The 23,173-nt window shown below is 42.1% G+C and overlaps 1 protein-coding gene across 1 annotated transcript; it reads right to left on the reverse strand.

Annotated features, from left to right (window-relative positions):
- Nucleotides 1-2,784: 2,784 nt before the first annotated feature.
- KCTD12 (potassium channel tetramerization domain containing 12) lies at nt 2,785-8,235 on the reverse strand. The gene is made up of 2 exons (XM_084649810.1): nt 5,967-8,235; nt 2,785-5,280 (listed from the first exon to the last, which is right to left on the reverse strand). Exons 1-2 carry the CDS (start codon nt 6,917-6,919, stop codon nt 5,259-5,261), a joined length of 975 nt encoding a protein of 324 aa, XP_084505936.1. The 5' UTR covers nt 6,920-8,235; the 3' UTR covers nt 2,785-5,258.
- Between the last annotated feature and the right edge of the window lie 14,938 nt (nt 8,236-23,173).

A 23,173-nucleotide genomic window follows, 5' to 3' on the forward strand; every position in this document is an offset into this window, starting at 1 on the left:
TTTTTAAACGTTTACCAACTGCTGCTAATTTAGAGCAGGTTCTATAGAAATGCACCAAATATTCTACAATATACTCTAAACAAGTTCACAGCTGGAAGTGTAGGACTTAATATTGTAAAAACAATTTTATTTCCAATTTGGAAAAGATGGGGAGGGGGGAATACACATGTTGGACTGGACCCACAAAGGGTATTTAGGCTCTGCATAACTTTAGGCACCCCACTGCCTAGTGAAATCCACTACCGCAAGCAGAGCTCAGGATCCCTATACAATCAGTATTGCCAACCTCAAATGTTCAAAAATCCGGCTGACCAAAAATCATGAGATATGATTTTAAAAATCAAAGATTATGTAAAAGTAATAGATCTGGTGTTTTTATTTGCCTTCTGCTTTTTGACCCTTTAGGGTGCACTAGGTCACATTTCGAAGCTTTCTCCACAGCCACAAGGACTAAAAAAAAAAAAAAAAAAAAAAAAACTTACTTTTTCTTTAAGAATGAAGGCTGAAATCATCACATATCCACTTAACTCCAGGAGCTGGGGCTTTAAGGAAAACAATAATTATCAGGAGACTCATGACAAAATCATGAGAGTTGGCAACACTGTACAATGCATGGGAAGAGTTAGACACCCGAGAATAGTATTCAGAGAAGCCAGTGATGGAGCTGCTAACCAGAGGACTACAAGTCCCATCATCTCTGTCCCCACTGCATATCCCCTTCCTCTGGCAAGGAAAGGCCCTGAACCAGGAAGTGGCCTGGCTCTGTTTGGATGCAGAGGCCTCAAGAATAGCCAGGAGCTGCAAGGAACCTGGAGGCAGAAAAGATTTCCTTAGGAACCATATGCAGAGCTGCGTACGGAGGGCTGTGAGTGCCAAATTTAAAAAGTTATTAAAGCTAATGTTAAAAAATTAAATACACAGGTTAAGAAAAGAGTATCTGTACATCTGGGGATAGTGCTTACATTATCCACAAATACAAAGTTTGTTTTAAAAGTCATAAGATACATATAGTGCATAATCAGCAATAACCCAAATTTAGGTGAATAAATTTAACAATACAGTTTAGATATTAACATCCAAGTATTTGGGTACATCACTCATGAAAAGTTGTACAGAGAGTTGGTTGTGGAAAGCAAAATATAACAATGAGTGAAGATTGTCCCTAAGTAATTGAGAATTTAGGGTAGGTTGTCCATTTAGAAAATACAATCCATCAGGGAAGTATTTCAGTTACTTTGCCGACTGCACTTCTCATCGGTATTACACTTGGGTGCAGGTCTGTGTGGGACATCTGGGGAAGTAGCAGTGACTGGAAAGGAAGCCCATGCAAAGGGGACCCAATGAGAGACACCAACTGAACCTAGCTTGGAAACCCACAAGCTCGTATTTGCTTGAATACAGACTGGACTGGACAGGACACCCAGGGACTAGGCTTGAAGAGCCCTAACTCTCAACTGGACTGCACTAGGGGCCCATACAGGAACTACTATTGTTCTCCCTGGTGTAGGGCTAGGCAGCCGAGATATTGAGCAGCATAGGGAGACTACTGAAATTCAGACAGGACCCCAAAGACTTTGTATGCCAGGAGCCTCTCCAGCCCCCTGGAAGCAACTTAAAGCCATTTTAGCCCACCCACTTCTTTGGCTGAGAGTTGTATGCTGTGCTGCTTGGGAACACAGCATAGAATCTCCCCCACCCTTAGTTAACATTCCTGGATTGCCATTGTTCCACTTCAGCAAAAAGTTCTACTTTAACAATGCCAGAAACTGACTATGGTCAATATTTTTTCTACTATTATTGCGGTCATAATGAAACACTTTCAAATACCATGAAGCAGCTGACTTAGATGTATTTTATAAAAGAACAGTAGTTTGATTCTTTAAAATCTTCAACAGGATAGCTAAAGAAAATCCCTTAATATCCAAATGCTTCACAGTAATGGAAAATTTGGATTTTTACTAACAATTAATGACTAATCTTCCATGAATGAGACAAAATTCACTTCCATTACATTAAAATATGCATTATAGAGATATCAGCTTTAGTTAATAAAGTCACTCTTCCATCAGTGCAGCAAAGCTTTTATTGCTTTTTTAATGAATCCAAACAAAATTTGTCATGAGATGCTCTCATTACCTTTTCCTCTTTAGAGGTCAGTGTTATATGAAGTACTAATACTAATATCTCAGCTGGCCAGCTATATTATCCAAATTAAGCTACTGAAAAATGATGGTTTCTTCTAGACTGATGGATGGCGCCTATCACCAAAGTTGGCACCACAATAGTTTCTTGTATATCTTAAAGAGAACATGTGTGACGTTATCAGCATTACTAATCTTTATCCACATCATCATGAATGTCCTTAGAGAAACAGCACTATACACATACTATCCCTTGCTCCATGTTTCAGCTTTACAGACTAGTTAGGAAGCTTTGTTGAAGAGGTGAACCTAATGCTGTTAAATATAAAGTAAGGGTAATGACATAATGTAAATTGCCGCTAACGGAAGTAAAAGGACAGTATAAATAACATGACTAAGTTAGTATCAAAAGAACAAGAATTTAATTTGGTCTGTAACTAGAAGGATGTCTGTTTCCAACACTATACAATGTGAAAAAAAAATGAATATATGACTAATTATCTACATGTATAAAAATATAAACATCCTATCAAACATTTGTTGTAAAGATACCATCTGACACACGAGACTGATAAAAGTATGGTACCTGTGCCTTCATTTCTAATTAAAAAAGAGTGCCTTTTTAAAAAAAAAAAAGTTCTCATTAAAAGTATCAGACTTGTATTTATTCACAGAACAGGCAAAGAGTGAGCAACAGTAATTAGAGAAATGTATACAATGCTCCATTAGCATGCCTCCACTTTAACCTGGAGAGGGACTACCTCTAAAGGCAACCACATCCACGCACTCCTTAGGCTCTCTGAGAGAGACAGTAAGAGTCAGTAACTTGTCCAGTGGAAGACTGCCCACTAGGAATTTGACTGCAATTACCAACTCAGTTTTTACATAGACTACAAATAAGTATGATAGCTATCAAACAGCTAATTACTTTAGGTCATCATCAATCTGAGTCCAAATTAGAACCAGAGACCTATAAGTGAAAGGCTCCATAGCTCACTACCAGTCACTGGTTAGTCTTTAATATCACAAACACAAAGATTAGAAAAAATGATTCATTTGAGTTGATTTTATTTACACCCATTCTTTTTTAAAATAATCATATGAGCTTTTGGGTCATCTGCTAGCTATTAAACAGACACTGATCAAAATACAGGTATCTTCATTTTAAGGGGGCATCTAGCCAACAGGAAGTTTAGTTATAATTCACATTCAAGCAAATAAGTGTAGACAAACTTAGTTCTACAATTATGTTGATATTCATACTTAGTTTTTCTCCATAGAAACAGGAATAAGAAATGGATCAAAACATTACCATATTATATACAGAGTAATATGCAAGTGTTCAGGCTAGATATACTTTATGAAATTTTGTAGCACTAAAATGAATAAAAAACTAAATGATTCGTGTAAAATGTTTATATAGTGTATATACACTAAATCTCAAATTCAATTTAATGGTCCTCCATTCATAACTCCTATGATGAATTTATTAAGCCATAGTATAAGGTTCTTAAAAAAAAAACTAGCTGGAGCTAATTTAAACACTTACTGAAAACCCATTTTATACAAAGTTTTAAAAAACGTACTTCAGATAAAGTTACTTAACAGAAACTAGAAAAAGACAGTCATTGACTTAAGAATGACATTTTAAATACTTAGTAGCTGTGATCAATATCCTTTCACTTGTGGTATAGATAAAATATGCACAAATAAATCATCTTAGAATAAGGCATAGGACAACCAGCTTTCACTCTGTTTTCTGGTGCACTGGCCTCCCACTACTATCTTATTATTGCTCATCTAATTTGAAATGTATATTTCACTTTTAAAAATATTTCATTTTACAATTATCTACAACTGGACAATACCTGGTGCTCTCATGTATATTTTCAGCTTAATCACATGGATAAACCCTACCTTAATGTATAAAAAAACTAAAACTGCAAATTATTTTCAGTATTACTTTCATGCATGCCTTTAGTTAAGAGACTAGGTGGTGAAAAGAGAGAAAGCACTGAAACTCAAATTGATTAACATTGCTTAAATAAAAAGTTTTCATATTATCTGAAGCTATAGCTTTGTAAAAAGGAAATAAGGTTTAAAATTGAAATCCCAATGTGAAACTCTTTGGTTAGATTGTAAGTGCTAGTACTATTTCTAAATACAAGAGTCAGAACAACCAATTAAACTGCAGTTTTATCTTTGTAACTTCAAACTTTAATATGCACCATTAAAGTCCTTGAATGTTTAGGATGGTTAAAAAGGTGTAATTTTTTTTGTTGAAGCTTGAATAGATAACTCATGTTTTAAAATTCAAGAAGTATAAAGTGCTTTTATTCTCAGATCCTTAGCTGCTTATTAGAAAGGGAGGCTAAACCTTCATTCATTACAAAAGCTTGTGCTTATATAGTATGTTGTTCTTCCACGGAAAGCTATGGCTGCTTCCTCTGGAAGAGAAGCAGTTCTAAACTTGTTAGCTTATATAGACCAAGTTCAGCACTACTGTAAGGAGGGGTAACTCCCACTGAAGGAAGATATTGTTGCTCCTGTTTTTGCTGGGTCTGCGTTTAGTTCTGTACCTTATTTTGAGAAAGTACTTATTATGCCTAGGAAATGTTACTTAGAACTTAGCAGTGTGATTTCTCTGATAATACTGCTACAAAAAACTAAAAATCAGTATTTATTTTGTTAAGAAAGCCATTTGAGGAAGCATTTCAGTCAGCTTCAACAATTATATAGTGCTAAAGTGATAACATTGAAAGTAGCAATCAGGATTCACTTGTTTTTACTTGGATTTGTAAACTTGTATCACTTCAACATCTAAAAATCTCACTTTCATAGGAAACAGGCACTCTGTCTCCTCTCTGACCAGCCCGGTTTATGTCACACCAATCCACTTTAAAGGAGTTTAAGGAACGTGCAATGGATTTTTATGAAGTTCAACCGTATATGGTAACTTTGTGACACTAAGGATTTTACACCACCTATGAAAGTTATGATTCACAAGCACTGTAAGGTTTCAAGAAAAATTGTTGCTTTATATAATCCAGAGTACTTGGTTTGATAGTTGTCCTTGGCCATCAGCCTTCTTCACCAGTCAGCCATACTTGATCCAGTTCAAGAGTTTCTAAGTTCAGGGCTTTGGGGAAGGATAGAGGAGATGGAGTAAGAAGGGATAAGGAAGTAACTGGTCCTGGAGGATTAGTCATTCCCACCCCCACCAATCACACACTCTTCTTGGAGGAAAATCATGAGCAAGAGGGGTAACCCATCATCACAGATAGCTGTCCCACTCACCATATCATAGTTGGGTGGGCAGTTGTAAATCTGCCAGGTTGCCAACCAGGGGCAAGAAGGAGAAGTTAAAACGATGGGATGGGAGGAGAAGTTAAAACATGAGGATGGGATCTACCTCTGCCCCCGCATTCTCAGTGGGGTAGAGTGCCCAGTTTATGGAAAGAGAGTCCCTGGGAGTAAGGGAGAGGGAGCTCCCCTCACCGGCTGGGTCTGAGGGGTGGAGAGCGGACAGCCAGAGTTTTGAACATCTCCTGTGCGAAGGGTGAGGAGATGTCCGATTGTATAGAGACAGTCCCAATATTTGGGGCTTTTCCTTATATAGGCTCGAATGAGCCCCCCACTCCCCTCTGTTCCAATTTTTTCCACACTTGCTATCGGGTGGGGGAGGAGGGGCGGGCACGCAGCTGGGGGCATGGCGGGGGTGCAGGGCAGAGATTGATGGGGGGGGCGGGGAGGGCGCCGTGTGTGAGGGGCTGGGGACGCCCAGCCCCGCCGCGTCTGCCGGCTCAGTCCCTGCAGAACACGTACTCGGTGTAGCTGGTCCAGATCTTGTCGTCGGCGGGGCCGCCCTGCTCGGGGGCGAAGGCGCAGGTGCCGGTGGAGGAGCAGGCGGCCATGCGGAAGCCGGCCTCGGAGAGGCGGTCGAAGGCCTGCTCCAGGAAGTTGAACTTGAGGTAGTAGCGGGCGGTGTAGCGCTCGGGGGGCCGGTCGGGGTCGCGGCTCTCGTTCAGCGTCTCGCCGAACACCTCCTTGGCCAGCGCCGTCTTGCCGCACACGGTGATGCGCGCCACCCGCCGGAACTTGGCGTCGGCCTGCGCCTCCCGCCCGATGGTGTAGGAGCCGCGGTAGCCGATGGTGATGTAGCCCGAGCGCCGCCCCGCCCCGCCGTCCAGGGACTGCGACGGGGTGAGCAGCGGGCCGCCCGAGGGGCTGCGGCTGGAGGGGGGCGACGGGGCCGAGGCGGCGCCCCCTCCCTCGGGCGACTCCGCCTCCAGGGAGCCGAGCGGGGGCGGGGGCTCGTCGGGGCAGAGGGAGCCGTCGCGGTGGAGGGCGGCGGGGCGCGTCCCCGCGCCGGCCGCCCCCCGGCCCTGCGCCAGGCGGCGCGCCAGCTCCGGCAGCTGGAAGTACTCGGCCTCCCGCTGCAGGCGGCTGCGCTCGGGGAAGTGGTCGGGCAGCACCAGCTGCAGGTCCCGCAGGTAGTCCAGGATGTAGCGGAAGAGGAAGCCGTCGCGGTCGAGGAAGAAGCGGCCTTTGCTGTCCCGGGGCAGCTCGCCGGGCTGCTGCTGCGAGAACATGCGCCAGAGCAGCGAGTCCCGCACCGACACCACCGTGCCGCGCCGCGTCACATACACCTGCCCGCCCACGTTCAGCTCCACGATCTCCGGGAAGGCGGTCGAGCCCGCGGGCCCCGAGCCCGGCCCCGCCGCCGGGGACACGCCGCCCCCGTTCGGCAGCCCCCGGGCGCTGTCCGCCAGGGCCATCCCGGAGCGAGCCCGCGGCCGCCTCCTGCCCTTACGGTGGCGGGGGTGCAGCCGCCTCTCCTCCCCCCGGCCCTGGGAAGAGCCGCCGCCGCTCGGCCCCTTTCGCCGTCCTCTGCTCCGCGCTGGCAGAGCCTCTCGCTGCGGGCGCGGGCAGCGTCTCCTCCGGCCCCTTCCCTCTCTGCGGGCGCGGGCTGAGCTGCCGCAGCGCCTCACGCCAAGCGCTGAAGGAGCCGCCGCCGCCGCCGCCTCGCTTATGTCCCGCTTCCGTCCCCCCTGCCCGCTGGGCGAGCCTCCTGGGTCAGGCTGAGAGGCGAGTGCCCTGCGCGAGCAGCGGGGCTGTGTTTATGTAGAGCTGCTGCACCTCGCAGGAGGCGTGGGAGGGTGGCTGGGAGGCAGAGCTGAGCGCAGAGACTCTCAGACGGAGCGAAAGGGGGTGGATTTACACTGACGTACCCTCCCTTCCCCAATTACAAAGGAGACTCCAGAGCCCTTGTGTCCCTTTCCTAATCCACTGCAAAGCCGGGTTCCTTTTCCAAATGTGGCTCCGGCCTCTGAGATTCACTGCGGGAATGTCCGTACTTCGGATCATTTGCTCATCCATCTAAATAAACATCATCAGAGTAGTTAGCCGCTTACCTTACACAGCGCAGGCAGGAATCAGGATTTAATGGCTGGACAGTGCTTTGGATATGTATAGCACAATGTAATGCAAAGTTTCTAAACGTTATGAATTAACTTCAAGCATTTATTTTGGATTGGTACTGCAAATAATGATTGCCACCAGTCAAAGCTGTTTCCATACACCCCTATACCCAATGCCTCTCATCTGCTCTTGATGAAGGACATCCCTCAGAGTCCAATTTAATCTCCTTTTCACACAATTGGTGTTCTCTCATTTTCATTGTTTTAATTGATTTACATCACAAATGCAGAATCGTGAAAATAAAATTAAAAGTGTTAATGATGGTAAAGAAATTAATCCCGCATGGTTCAGGGAGCTTGCTGCACTAGTCTTTTTTAAGCTTTTGTCCAAACTTGTATCTCCCCCTTGGGCCCTGACAAGATGAGAAGTATGTTCCTCATCCACGCACCTTTTTTTTTTTTTTTAAAGAAAATTTATTTCCAACATGGACATGTTTATCTCTATCTTAATGTATTTTTCTCTAGTCCAGTGCATTTCCCTGGAGTTAAAAGACTTGTTGTCATTTGCATAATAAATGTCTATTGCTCTTTAAAATAGTGGCATCTGTGAAAACACTTACAGGTTTACCATCAGTGCTGAAGTAGGATGTAGTCCACAAGTAGTTCACCATGTTGTTCAACAAATAAATTCGTTGATAAGTTTCTGTATTTTGTCACATTGATCCTTAATGTCACACACACAAGTTCCAAGAAAGCCAATACTGAATTTCAGTACTGCAGCATGTTTGTTCTATTCATGAATGGTGGTCACGTACATACAGATACCAAAGTTGCCAGTCTTACCACACAGGGAACAGAATTTACAATCTTCTTCTCTAATACATAGAACTCTGCCACTTGAATGAATGAAGAATTTCCCTTGGCTGATAGCTATGATGGGGAGGGAGGTAATCCTCATATCAGTCCTTGATTCAGTCAATAGAGAGTGAGACAATATCAAAATGATAAAACATTTGTGTAGGTCTGATATATTCCATCCTACAGAGGTAGAACAAATAAACCAGTACTTTAATTACAAGATGACACATGTAGGGCTGTGTGAACCTATGTGTTTAATCAGGTGATGTTATAGCTCTGATTTAATGTTGATTCATTTGATTAGGCTTTTGTACGAAACATGCATATATATTTTAAATGCATTGGTTAAAGTTTATGTTTTTGTTTTTCTTTTGATTGTAAATTACCTCCATTGAATTTCATACATATTGGTGTATGGCATGGGCATTGCAAGCAATAGCAGAGATAGTCACTGCTTCCAGCTTCTCAGCTTTTCTCCTCTGAGAGTGAAAGTGCTCTTTCTGACTTCCAGCAGAGAACAACTGAATAGGCATGAAAGTTTGAGGAGAGTTATAGCAGCAGGCAATACACTCTGTAGGTATCTACAGATGTAAACTTGTTTTGAGCAATCATAGGTTTGGAGGTCCAGGGGGAGGGGGGTGGGCATGGAGAAAGAAGAGACTTTAGAAAGGTTTAAGAAAAGAGAGTGTTTAGGGGGAAGTTAGCTCAAAAGGGAGGCATTTTACAAAGGAAAAGAAAAACAGTTAAGAAACAGGTGGGTATATATAGAAAGAAGGATTAATGGAAAAACTGGCTGGCAAGGAAAATGCCGAAATGACAGAGAATCAGAAAAGGTATTTTGGACTAAGAAAGAAATCAAGACTAGCTTGGCAAAACCATCACTTGAAGTGAACATTGTAGCAAATCTAGTCTGAAGAAAACTGAGACAGGAAATGTTGAGGAAAGAAAAAGTTGAACCAAGAAAACTTTTTTTAAAGGCAGTCTATTACTTTTTATTTGGTAAAAAGTTGGCTGCCAAAGGGTTGTTAAGCCACCAATAACTTTGCATTGTTGTGGGTAACAATGCAAAATGTTAAACTCATTTTATTTTAAAATAAAGAATTTGCTGTTGGTTTTTGGTCTGATAGCACTGTCATGGCAAGAGCAGGAAAAGAACCCTGAATTGAACTGATCTGCTACCCATGTAACTATAAAATGGTTTTGGCATTGTTTTTTATGAGGAAAAAAGATGATTTGTATTATTTATTGTACCTGTTTGCTGGTTAGAAAGGGGTTTTTCTTGAACTGTATTAGAACCATTTGACCCTGAGTATATATGTACACTAGATTTTCAGATTATGGTTAGCTGGCAACCATTTTAGGGGATGGTTGATATTGGCTCTCCTTCTCTTAAACTAGTAACTTCCTACAAGTGCACCCTGTGTTTTGAGGTGGCTTTCTACAGATTCCCACTCATTCATATTTCAAACTAATCTTCCCCAGTGTAGGCAATGTATTGAGAGCCTTGTGTTTGAACTATGCATCCAGAAAGTGAGAATACGTAATGCTGGCAAGGTCTATTGTTTATAACAGAGCTTACAATAAAATATATAGATTTTCAAATATTTGAATCAGCATAAATGGGTGCTCAGTTTACCTTTCAATAAACTGTGGCTTTCTCCATGTTCAAGTGGGCTTTAAAATATGTTAACAAAAGCATATTGCAACCTATTTATTAGGTTAATAGGTCTAGAGCATAACTAATTTAGCAGTTGCACAAATTAATAAGTTGTATTGCTCCCTCACATGCAACCCCTTATAAATGTTCATTGTTTCCAAACCTAGCATCTGCTGGGAAGCAACATTTGACTGGTTTACTGTATCATTATATAGCACTGTTTTGAGTACATGGGCACTGCACACTAAGGGACGGGAGTTGTGCCAAACAAATTTATCCAGATCCCTGCCACAGAAGGCTAACTATCTCTGGGTAAATTACAGTAAAATGTACTATAAACCAGGACATATGCAGAGTGTGGTGTGGTATCTATAAAGTGAAGAAAGAGTCTTCTAAGGGGAAGCCTCTGCTAGTACAGACTGTATCACAAAATATTGGCCCATGACACAAGTAGTGTTTGAAGCCTGTCTCGGTGAAATAGCGATCGTTTTATGTGATAAATGTGCCTCACATCATGATATCTAGAACTATAAACACAATTGTAAAGCAATGTCTGTTCAAAAATATTGTACTCTCTGTGTATTTTCCAAGTGGGATTGCTTTCAGTTGTTTTAATATATCCTGAAAAGAAAGGGACAGTAGCTATTTCAAGATTCTCTTCACTAGTTCAAGCTGGTGAATCTTGGGTAAGAATGGAGTATCATCATTTTTCATCTCTTCTCTCCCACTTTGGTACATTTCCATGAAATGGAATTGGATTCCACTTCAAATAAGCTATTTTAAAATGGATAACAAATACATCACATTGATATGGCAGATAAATATTCAGTCACTTGGTTGTACAACACTATTGTAATCTCAGTATTTTACACTCATTTAATTTTACGTAGGAGACACAATTAGAGTATTAGTAGCTATAACACTCAAAATGCTACATTTGGAACAAAATGTCTTATTAGGAAATATACATCATCATTTAAAAGAGCTAAATGTGGAGTAATAGACAGCTTGGGTTCTGTAAAGATGAACAAGTCTGTGAACTTCTTTAGTTGTATAGTGACCTGTCATTTCCAAATGAGTAACAGTGACTTGAAAGAAGACAGGCAAGTATTTTTGTTTGTTATTGTTAGCATCATATCAGGACTGTCTGTGCATGAATTCATGCTATTTTAATCTGTGTTCTAATAATTTTACTGATTACATTATAGGAAAGCTGTAACACTATGTCAAGTGATATTGATTAGCTGGGTTTTTTTAATCCTTGTATCAGAGTTTAGAAGGATGTTTCAGTCATGTTCCCCACCAACAGTAATCATTAATAAAAATCAGAAGTCTAATTATATTCAGATAGCACAGAGGAAACTGGGAATCAAGATTAGTTTTTCACTCAAAACATGATCTCTAAGGTGCCACAAGTACTCCTTTTCTTTTCACTCAAAACAGTCTACTTCATAAAGCAGTTTCACCTATGATAGAGAAAGGGTAACACCTAGTGGTATGAGATTTAAGTTGCAGCCAAAATAGAAGTTGGCTCAAAGGCTCGAAACTGTTGACAACAGAACATCTACAGTAAAGAGAAAATTACAACCTTTTTATCATAAGAATAGCTATAAATTAGCTAGTGTAACTACATCCAGAGTTTTCCCCATTAGAATTGACAAAAAAAGAAACTTGACCCTCTGCTCCTATACCAATATGGATATTAGAGTCTAATGTTTTACACATAAAGACGGGTTGCTTATGATTTTACTGATTTATATTACTTTAATTAGCGGATGGCACCTTTCAATATGCTTCAATTGCTTCTGAAGCAAAATATTTAACTTTTACTAACTACAGAAAATGCCACTAGATGAATAGGACTGTTTATTGAACTGAAGGCTTATCAAGTGTCACTATTTAAGCTTGACAATGCATGGTTAAAGAATGAAGTGGTGGGGGTGACAGTAAGGATTCCCTTATCTCCTGCAGTTCATTCAGTAACTGAAAACATGCACAGTTTAATTGCTAAAGCTTGGGGATTGTTAAAGTTTTGTATTTTGATGGTTCTGACCGTATCTGTGCTCTTGAAATATTTGAAGTTCTGTAGGTTTGACTTTTACTGTCAAAAACACCCATTATCTTCAGTTGAATAGCACATTAACATCATTGGTAGTATTCACAGATGGCCATTAAGTAGACTGTTCATAAAATCTCTCACATGGGACCCAAGTGTTGGGTAGGTGGTGGCAAAAAAATTGAAGTATAAGTTATCTGAACCAGAAAAAAACAAAATAGATCACTTCCTACAAAACCCCTCCTAAACTGCTTTATGTGGCTCCACAGCTAACATGAGAGTGTTTATTTCACAGGAGTAGTAGTGGAAGTTATCTGCAAATTTATCCTTTGTGCATCAATAAAGACTATTCTGAGAGCATTTGTCTTTATCTGATGGCATGTTGTTAAAAGGCCAGACATTATGAAAAAATATTTTACATAAGTCATGCATTGAACAGACCCCAAGTATTTTATCACAATTGACAATCACCTAGAACTTAATAGTGGTCTGGAGCTCTACCCTCCGTAGGTAGAGCTCCCACTGCCAGTGTGGGAGAGGAGATGTTACCTCTGGAACATCAGCTTCTCTCAGAACCCGATGAAGGGGGGGAGAGGGAAATCAGTCATCTGCAGGGTAGCAGAGAGCACATCCAGCCCTTCTCTCAATCACTGTCCCATACAGACGCATGACATTTTGTGTGTGAATCTCTAGTCAGCAGTTAACACAGTTCAGAGTTGTATTAACTCCCTCTGAGTACTCTCAGTGACCACCAGACAGAATGGGCACTCAGTTTCCAGGCCCCAGTGAGATTTGCAAACTAGGCATTCCCTCATCTATCTTGCTTTTTGGGCCCAATCTAGCAGATGAGTGGTGAGGAGGCCCCCTTATAACCGTTAGCCCAGTGGTTACACCACAGTCACCCTGGATGTGGGGGAGACATCTACAGTTCAGTTGGGAGCAAGCCTGCCTCCATCCCTGGGCAGACAGACTTGTGCTAGAAGGGCTTGAGTTAGCGTACTAAAATAACAGTCCACGTGTTCCAGCTCTGAAGTTCAGGCTCTCAAGTGGGCTTGAGAGCCAGAGTCAGAACATCCACCTTGGTGTTTGTAGCACACATCTGTCTGCTGAGAGGCTCACTTCCAGCAGCAGTGTAGATACACTCTAACAATTCCGGTTTAATTCATTCCTCCACCTGAGGCAAGGAAGGGATTTGAACAGGGGTCTCCCACTGCTTATGCAAGTGCGCTAACCACCGGACTACAGAGTTACTCGTACTCTTGCTAGCGCAATGCATATTTATTTATGCACAGGTGAACAGTTTCAACAGAACAGACTGAGAAACCCAAACCGGGATATCCCACCAGTGAGGGCATTCACATCCCTTTTCCACTGCAGGCTGAGGGGGGGAACTAAACCCAAGTCTTCTATATTTACAGTGCTGTAAACACTGGGCTACAGTTGTTGCTGCTGCTATGGCATTTCTTACAAAAGAACATCTTAGGCCATGTCTGCACTACCCACCAGATTGGTGGGTAGTGATCGATCTATCGGGGATCGATTTATCACGTCTAGTGTAGACGCGATAAATTGATCCCCGATCGCTCTGCTGTGGACTCCGGAACTCCACCAGGGCAAGAGGCAGAAGCGGAGTCAACGGGGGAGCGGCGGCCGTCGATCCCGTGCCGTGAGGACGCGAAGTAAGTGATTCTAAGTCAATGTAAGATACGTCGACTTCAGCTACGCTATTCTCGTAGCTGAAGTTGCGTATCTTAGATCGATCCCCCCTCTCCCCAGTGTAGACCAGACTTTAGATTCATAACTCCAGGAGAGGGTAAGATTACAAATCCCAAACAGAGTTAGGCCCCAATACCTCTCATTTCCATTGGCTAGCTAGCACCTGCAGTTGATGACAAAATTAAGATCACTTGGACATATAATTATCTGATATGTGGGTTCACTCAGGCACATAAACTGTCTTAGCTGCACCTGTACATAGTTGCAGGTGCAAAAAGGGAGGCCAGTTTGAGGCTGGTCTGAAAATCAAGCTATGTCTACACTACATCTTATGATAACTTATGTCGCTCAGGGTTGTGAATAAACCAGCCCTCTGAGTGACATAAGTTACACCAACATAAGTGCTCGTGTGCACAGTGCTACGTCAGTGGGAGAGCTTCTCCCAACAACATAGCTTCTGTTGTTCACAGAGCTGCCATTCACAGAGGAGGTCAGCATAGAGCGTCTTCACCAGATGCACGGCAGCAGCACAGCTGCCTCAGTACAGCTGCAGCGCTGTATGTGTAGACATGGCCTCGGACTCTTCATGCCTATATGTACGTGCACATACCCATGCCTGTGATATGTGCCACAAAATGATGTTTCATTGTATGTCACTGCTACAGCTTATTGTTAGCTTGAGGGTGTTCTGTTAAGGGAAAGGCTCTGTTTTATTTTAACTTTAAGATTTTTATGTAAATGCTGGACTAACAGCCCTGGAGAATAGAATCTTTTATTTAATGTCATTTTAAAGAAATTATGCTACAAGCACAAATAAAGCAAAAAGAGAAATCCATTTTTCTTAAGCCTTGAAACAGACTAGGGACATTATTAAGTCACACAGAGACAGGATGAGATTGCAGGATGGCTTCTGGTAAAAAGGAAGATTATCTAAAGGGCAGAGGCTGAAAATGAAGCCTGCAAGGCAAGTGACAAAAAGCTCAAGGGATAAGAAAAGAGCTTCTTGTCAGAGCCAGAAAAAGAAAAGTAAAAACAAAGCAGCTGAGAACAAATCTTGTTGGGGTGGAGGGAGGAGAAGGGAAGAAAAGAAACAAAACATATAAACTAGAAACATCAGCATAACTGTAGCGTGTAGGCTACACACTCTTTAAATAGTTAGCAAGCCCTCTAGTGGCTCTCATCATCTTCTATGTTTCAAAAGCTACCACAATCCTGCCAGAACAACAGTATATGTATGTAGAGGGGTCTTACATACTATATATAGTTAGCAAAGATAGTTATTTCAATTTCATTGTGCTCTTATGGCTGCTTCATATTACTTTTGTTGTATAAGAGCAAGACACACAAACACATGACCTCTCTCCTTCACTCTTCATAGAATCATAGACTATCAGGGTTGGAAGGGACCTCAGCAGGTCATCTAGTTCAACCCCCTGCTCAAAGCAGGACCAATCCCCAATTTTTGCCCCATATCCCTAAATAGCCCCCTCAAGGATTGAGCTCACAACCCTGGGTTTAGCAGGCCAAAGCTCAAACCACTGAGCTATCCCTCCCCCCGTTCCTCTTTAAGGATCAACTTCTGCCCTTATATATGCATATGAAACTTCCCTTGACTTCAGTAGGAAGTGAATATGTATGTGGGGGTAGAATTTGGCTCACGGTCTTTGGATAGAAGTAACTGGTAGTGTTTGTTAGAACTTACTGTTCACTTTTATCAGACACTGTTAGACACAATACCGCATCGCTTTTATAGTGCTAATAGCTTTCCGTCATTTAGAGTAAGCATATGCACTAACCTATTTATTTATCAGTTAAGAATAAGTGATATAATAAGTGATAATAAGAATTCCCATAGAAGGGATGATGGAGGGGGAAGAGGAATGCTGTGTAATGGTTATCAGTTGTTAAAATACACTAAGTAAGGGGTTCTCAAACTTCATTGCACCGCAACCCCCCTTCTGACAATAAAAATTACTATATGGCCCCAGGAGGGGGGACCGAAGTCCACGCCCCACTGCCCTGAGTGGGGGCGTCAAAGCCAAAGCCCAAGGGCTTCAGCCCCTGGCAGGGGGCTTGTAGCCTAAGCCCCGGCACCCAGGGCTGAACCCCTCAGGCTCCAGCTTTGGCTTTGGCCCAGGGCCCAGCAAGTCTAAGCCAGCCCTCGCAACCCCATTAAAACAGGGTCAAGACCCACTTTGGGATCCTGAGACTGCTGCACTAGGTCAATTCTTAGGCCTACTGACCTTGTCTGTAGTAGTGCTGAGTAAGGTATGCCTCAGGCATCCAGAGTAGTAAGGAGCAAGAACGGCCATAGAAACAGGAATAGAGGACTCCCTAGAGTTAGATGTGAAGGGGAAGTCCTTTAGACAGCTATTCAAAGAAAAAATATATTTTAAAATGTTATTAATAGGAAGAGTCTTGAACTTTTAAAAGTGAATTCCCCAACGGGTTGGCTGTGTTGCAGTGATGTATAACTTGTATGTCAGTAATACGTTTGCAAAGCAATTTGAGATCCTTCAGGGTGGTATCATATATAGAAACTATTGTGACTGATTCTATAAGCCACATTTGGTAGCAAAAAGAGCACTATATGGCCAGTTTCCCTAAGCTGAACAGGATTGTTTCTCTCTGTGTAACCCTTGTACCATACACTGAGCAAAGCCACAGGTTTGCCAGCATTGCACTTCTACAGAATAACATTTTGGCTCACTTACCCAAAGCTGGGTACTGGCAATAAGCATATTTAATATTTAAAACATATAGATCACACCAACTTAAATTAACACTCCTATTTAGTTCCTTTCAGGCACTTCTGTTTGTGTTCCTATCTTGGGTTTTCCTGCAGGATTTAAACTTTTATTGTACCGTTCAGTATTCAGCCTTTCTGTTGTCCCCAGACACCAACACTTGATGCTACAGATAGTGGCATGCCACTGTAATGAACCTGAGTTGAAATTTTCACAGTAACTAGGGGATTTGGCCATACAACTTCCTCTTAAATTAATGGGAGCTGTGTAGCTAAATCCACTAATCAGCTTTGGAAATCTGAACCTTTGATTGTGTAATGCAGAGATGCCATAGTTACTTAGAAAACTCATGCAGAGCATGAGAGCATAATTAATGAATTTCTACTCCTAAAGCATATGCTTCTGTCACTTGAGCTAAAGGATGGTCTTCTGCTTGTTAGTCTGTTAGTGGTCATATACTCCCTCAAGATATTCTACTGGAGAGTGAGAGAATAACATATTCCTAAACACATGAGAGAGCTTGATACATTCTCCCTACTAGTGCTGCACACACATGTTCAGTAATTTAACCAGCATAACTGGTGTGTTAACTTCCATCCCTCCCTCTCCATGCTGCAAGTCTGAATTTCATAGTCGCATTTCCTATTACCACTTCATCACATATTCAGTGGTTTCTGGGTTTTTTGTGGAGGTTGGATTTTTTTTTCATATGCATTTTGAGAGATGGGCAAGGCCTAGTCATTTTAGCTATATTAAAAGAGTCACATTGTTAGGTTTTTTATTGTAGCTTTGACTAGCATGAAAAGTTACTAGTGTCACCCGATCATGGGGTATATGTACCCTGTGACATGTTGTCACCCCTGGGGTGCAGTTTGGGAGCCATGGGAACCACTGCTCCCCTTTAACCTTCCAGTTGGGCTAGACTTTCCTACACTGCTCTGTTGGTGACTCACAGCCTTTCAAGGCCCTGTGGTCACCCAACACGACAGCTGGTGGCACCACACACCCAAACTGAACTACCTGAGTGCCTTACTCAAAGACAGGCAGGAGACAATGACCAATTTCCGAGCTCCTCCACCCTGCACCCTTGCTGGAGTATAAACCCAAAATTGTACCATCTTGCACTGCACAGGGATCTGTAAGCTCATAAAGTTCACCCTCCCCTCAATGTGGGAAGGATATGCACAATACACTTGTGTTAACCAAGCTGAGATTTTTCCCCATACACTTCACTCAAAGGCACACTGGTTTAGATAAAGCAAAAACAAGTTTATTAACCACAAAAAGATAGATTTTAAGTGATTATAAATTATAGCAAACAGGTCAAAGCAGATTACCTAGTAAATAAACAAAAAAGCAAACTAAGCCTAAAATACTAGAAAGATTGGATACGAATTAGCAATTTCTCACCCTGACTGATGATACAAGCAGGCTTGCAGATTCTTAAGGCACAAGCTGGACTTGCTTTGCAGCTTGGGCTCCTCACCCACATTCCAAGTTCTTTTCTTTCAGAGCTTCTCTCAGGTTTTGAGTTGTGGGGGGAGTGAAGAACAGATGAGGTCACTCCCTGCCTTATATAACATTTTTTCCTCTGGCAGGAGACCTTTGTTCCAAACTTGGTTCCCAGACCAGTTTGTGGAAAAATACAGGTACCCAAACTGGAGTTCAGAGTCATATGGCCTGGTCACATGCCCTTGCAGAGTCATAGCTGCCATTACTTACAGGCCATCTGAAACGTTTACAGGAAGGCTAAGCTATTCCACAGCCCATTGTCTTTGTTGATGAGCCATTAGCACTGTCTGGCTTCTTCATTATTGTACCTGAAAGCCCAACACTGGTGTTTTCCAGAGAAAGCCCATTTGAAATACAGATCCATAGTCAATATTTATAATTTCAGATACAAAAATGATACATGCATACAAATAGGATAATCATATTCAGCAAATCATAACTTTTCCAATGATACCTTACATGACCCATCTTGTACAAAATGCTTCATAATTATACCATAATCATATCATACTAATATTACTATGACGAATATGGGGTGTAGTGTCACATACCCCATTCTGGCCCAGCAATCAAAAGGTTAACCCAGGCACTGCCAGCGCTGGCTGATTGGCAGCCTCACAGCAGCTCAGAGGATAAAAGGGCTGGGAAGTGGAGGGGTGGGGCAGCTACCAGAGAAGTGAGAAGGCTGGAGAAGGGAACGCCTGCCAGCAAGCTGCTGAAGAGCCACTCAGGGACAACACCCAAAAATGAGATGACAAGACCAACAGGCTGAAGAGCCTTCAGAAACCCAGGGGAGGGTAGGAAGGAGCTCTGGGCATAGCTGGAGTCAATGAACCCTTATCTAGCTTGAGGGCCCTGAGCTGGAACCCAGTGGAGTGCGTGGGCCTGGGTTCCCCTATCAACTCCTTGATGGACATAAGAGCAGAGAGGGTTTTCAGCCTGAGCATCAAAAATTAGACTTCAGAATAGCAGCCATGTTAATCTGTATGAACAAAAAGAACAGGAGTACTTGTGGCACCTTAGAGACTAACAAATTTATTTGAGCATAAGCTTTTGTGGGCTACAGTCCACTTCATCAGATGCAAAAAATTAGACTAACTGCCTTGCCAGGCTGAGTGAGCTCAGATTCCAGTCTCTATTCAAGCCTAAGTTAATTGTGTCCAATTTGCAAATGAATTCCAATTCAGCAGTCTCTCGCTGGAGTCTGGTTTTGAAGTTTTTCTGTTGTAATATCGCAACTTTCATGTCTGTAATCACGTGACCAGAGAGATTGAAGTACTCTCCAACTGGTTTATGAATGTTATAATGCTTGACATCTGATTTGTGTCCATTCTTTAGATAAGCTATTACCAGCAGGCGAGTGGGGTGGGGGGAGAGAACCTGGATTTGTGCTGGAAATGGCCCACCTTGATTATCATACACATTGTAAGGAGAGTGAAGGAGAGACTGCTGAATTGGAATTCATTTGCAAATTGGATACAATTAACTTAGGCTTGAATAGAGACTGGGAGTGGCTAAGTCATTATGCAAGGTAACCTATTTCCCCTTGTTTTTTCCTACGCAACCCCCCCCTCTCCGCCCCCTCCCCCTCACCCCTGTTCCTCAGACATTCTTGTTAAACCCTGGATTTGTGCTGGAAGTGGCCCACCTTGATTATCATACACATTGTAAAGAGAGTGATCACTTTAGATAAGCTATTACCAGCAGGAGAGTGGGGTGGGGGGAGAGAAAACCTTTGGAAGTGATAAACACCCGTTTTTTCATGATCTGTGTGTATAAAAACATCCTCATTGCATTTTCCACTTTTATGCATCCGATGAAGTGAGCTGTAGCTTACGAAAGCTTAAGCTCAAATAAATTTGTTAGTCTCTAAGGTGCCACAAGTACTCCTTTTCTTTTTGCGAATACACACGAACACGGCTGCTACTCTGAAACCTGTCATATGATCTTAGAGTGTAAACACTTTTCAGGCATTTTTCTGGTAATGGTTGAATCTACTGTGATGTCTGCCATGGGCAATGCTTTACAGATTTAAACTTGTTGTTCAGCTCTTAGATATATTATGGTAACAGATGCTATAGAAAACCCTTAAACAGATTCTCACTGCTAGTTCATCTACTATAACATGATCTTGATTTTCTTCTCTACTCTTCTTCCTTTCTGGAAAAATTACATTTTTCTGGCCCTGTCCATCAAATCTTCCTTTGGGAATAGTTTTAGCAGTATAAACCATGAACCTCAGTCCAGGGAGGTGCCGAGAATACTCAAATCCCATTGATGGGGTTGGAAGTGCACAGTTCCTTAAAGATTGTACACATTGCACCAACAAAAAATGTGAATGTCTAGGTGCAATTCTAAGTAACAAAATAAGAGACAGGGAGGTTGCCCATTTTACTTTTTGAAATGTGATAAGGGACTGTCCTGATGCAGAATTTGTCCCAGGATGTTTGGCAAAGGGCATAGTTGATATTTATTTTTAATCATTAAAGTCTGATAAGGGACTCCTACTGTCTGTGCTGGAGATTTTTAACTTGCGATTCTCCTGGCAAGAGGGAGACCAATGCTTTTGAGGACAGTAGGTGGCAATGTTGTCTCTGTTCCCAAGTGTCAAAGCACTGAAGTATCACAGCTCAGAGAAGCCATTTCATGAAATATGCTAGATGGCTAAAGTTCCAGCAATCATAGGTGCTTCTGCCCACAAGCAGTGGAAAGATTCTTGCAAGCTTCTCTGGAGTAGCTGTCAACATACCCTCCAAATTCAGAATGAAACTATATAAATGCTTTTAACCAGCGATACCTGTGGTATGTTTTTGCTCCACTATGTAATGTTTTTATTATTTGGACGAGAGCGATCCTTCAACTTTTAAAAATGGAAAATATTATAATGCTCTTATTAATTTTATTTTTAATTGTGCTTTCCTTTACTTAAAAAATGAGGACCTTGAACAGCATTAATCATGCTCGTTCCCCTCTCTGGCAGTTAGTTCCAAACTCGCATCCCTTGCCTTAAGGTGAAGATACCTCCTGGAGCCTTTGGGGAGGTAGGAATTCATTCAGGAATCAGTCCAACACACATCTGTTAACAACACATTTATCAGCATAGATTGAATCACAGCATCGTTAAAAGCAACAGAATTAAATAAGGAAGTTTATCCCTGCTGTAGAATTTTATAGAGTGGTTTTTAAAAAAAGTTTGGTTCTTTAAGAAGATAGTGATGGTTGATCCACAGAGTGCATATAAAAAAACATTGGCAATGGCACTTACTGAATGAAAAAACTGTGTTCCTGGCCAGTGAAAGCTGTGAGCGGCTGTATCTGAGGACGCTCAGGTAAACAAAGCATCTCGCGGCCTGACAGGGGCTTACCCTGAACAAGCTGAGAACCAAGTTTGGGAACCCCTGACCTAGACTGAACTCCTTCTAGGCTGACAGTATTACTATGCAACCAGCTACAGGAATGAAGCTTTAAGATCCCTGAAGTATATAGGTTCCAGAGTTCCAGAAGCCTGACACTGTACTTAACACAGCCCACTGGTATATTACAGGCTGCCTTAAGTCTACTCAAGTCAACAGCCTCTACATCTTTGTAGGTACTGCTCTACCTGATATATGCCAGGACATTGCTAGTAGAGTGGAGCACACAAGGCAATACACAAAACCCAAGACATCCGCTATATGATATAACCACTGTTCTATATTTGCCACAAATCTTGTACAAAGGTTGTCAAGTGAGGTGTCTGTGGAAAGGTTATGACTCGCTGAATATAATTCTGCTATTTGTATGCATGTATCATTTTTGTATTTGAAGTTATATGTATTGGCTCTATACCTGGATTTTCAAATGTTTGCTCCTGGCGTAATGCCCCCAAGGTGGTTAGCCAGCACATCTTGGAGGGACTAATCAAATTGAGTGGCCCATCAAAAAAAACATTTAACTGACAATGAACCACGGGAGATACCTGTTACACTTAATGGACTTTCCTGCTGTGACTAGGTGAAATGCATAGATATGTGACTCGTCCATTTGACTCCAACCACCATCTTGTTACTCTCCTTTTCCACAGTCAGAACAATAGGTTTCCCTCCACGTGGCAAAAGAGATAAAAGGCCATGGAAACTCCTCCATTTTGCCTCTATCCTGCTCCAGCCTTTTTCCTGATCAAGCCTCTGGACTATGAACTTATACTAATGGGAGCATTCTAACCAAGGGACTGAGGACCTTCCAATGTTTTGGAAGCAGCCAAAGACTTGATTGAAGCCAGCCGTTTATTCTATCACTGCTACAAGCCTGAACCAAGAACTTTGCAGTTACTGTATGTATTTGATTCCTTTAACCAATTCTAACTCTCACCTCTCTTTCTTCTTTTTTTTGAATAAACCTTTAGATTTTAGATACTAAAGGATTGGCAACAGCATGATTTTGGGGTAAGATCTGAGTTGTATATTGCCCTGGGTGTGTGGCTGGTCCTTTGGGATCAGGAGAACCTTTTATTTGATGAGACTGGTTGTAAAGAACCACTCACCTTTAAATCCAGTTTTGGGGGGGGGTAATACAAGGACTGGAATACCTTGGAAACTGCTTTTATGACTTCTTGTTAGCCAGTGTGGTGAGACAGAAGTTTGCTTTTGTTGTTGGCTTGGTATATCTTATGGAAAAATAACTGCTAGTTTTGGGGTGTAGCTGCCCTATTTCTCAGTGGTTTGTCCTGTTTGGTATTCTCAGTTGCGACCCACACAGACACGGTTACAGCAACAAATTTTCTTTTTCTCAAATTACTTGAATGTCCCTAGACAGACCACAATGTACAGTGCCTGCAACACTTTTATGATGTTAGGCTGTATATTGTACATGGAGTTGCTTCTGGCATCTCATTGAGAAAATGTTTATGTTCAATAAATGTTGTTGTCCTCGGTGTACCAGAACCTAGAGCACAGGTAAAAAGACTGACTTCAGCAATGTACCTACTATTGATACTAGTCAGTGTATTTCTTAAGACTAACAAGGAGTTAGGGCTTGATTCAAAGAGAGTTAGGCCTAATTAATATTAAGTATCTGCACCTTCTTTA

Source organism: Lepidochelys olivacea, assembly GCF_965140295.1.
Source record: "Lepidochelys olivacea isolate rLepOli2 genome assembly, chromosome: 1".
In the NCBI taxonomy this organism is placed as follows: Eukaryota; Metazoa; Chordata; order Testudines; family Cheloniidae; genus Lepidochelys; species Lepidochelys olivacea.

Coding starts and splice junctions, on each gene's coding strand:
- KCTD12 (XM_084649810.1), bottom strand. CDS start 6,919: ATGGCCCTGGCGGACAGCGCCCGGGGGCTGCCGAACGGGGGCGGCGTG. Junction 5,281..5,966: donor ATCTGGACCAGCTACACCGA/GTACGTGTTCTG, acceptor CCTTCCCCAAAG/CCCTGAACTTAGAAACTCTT.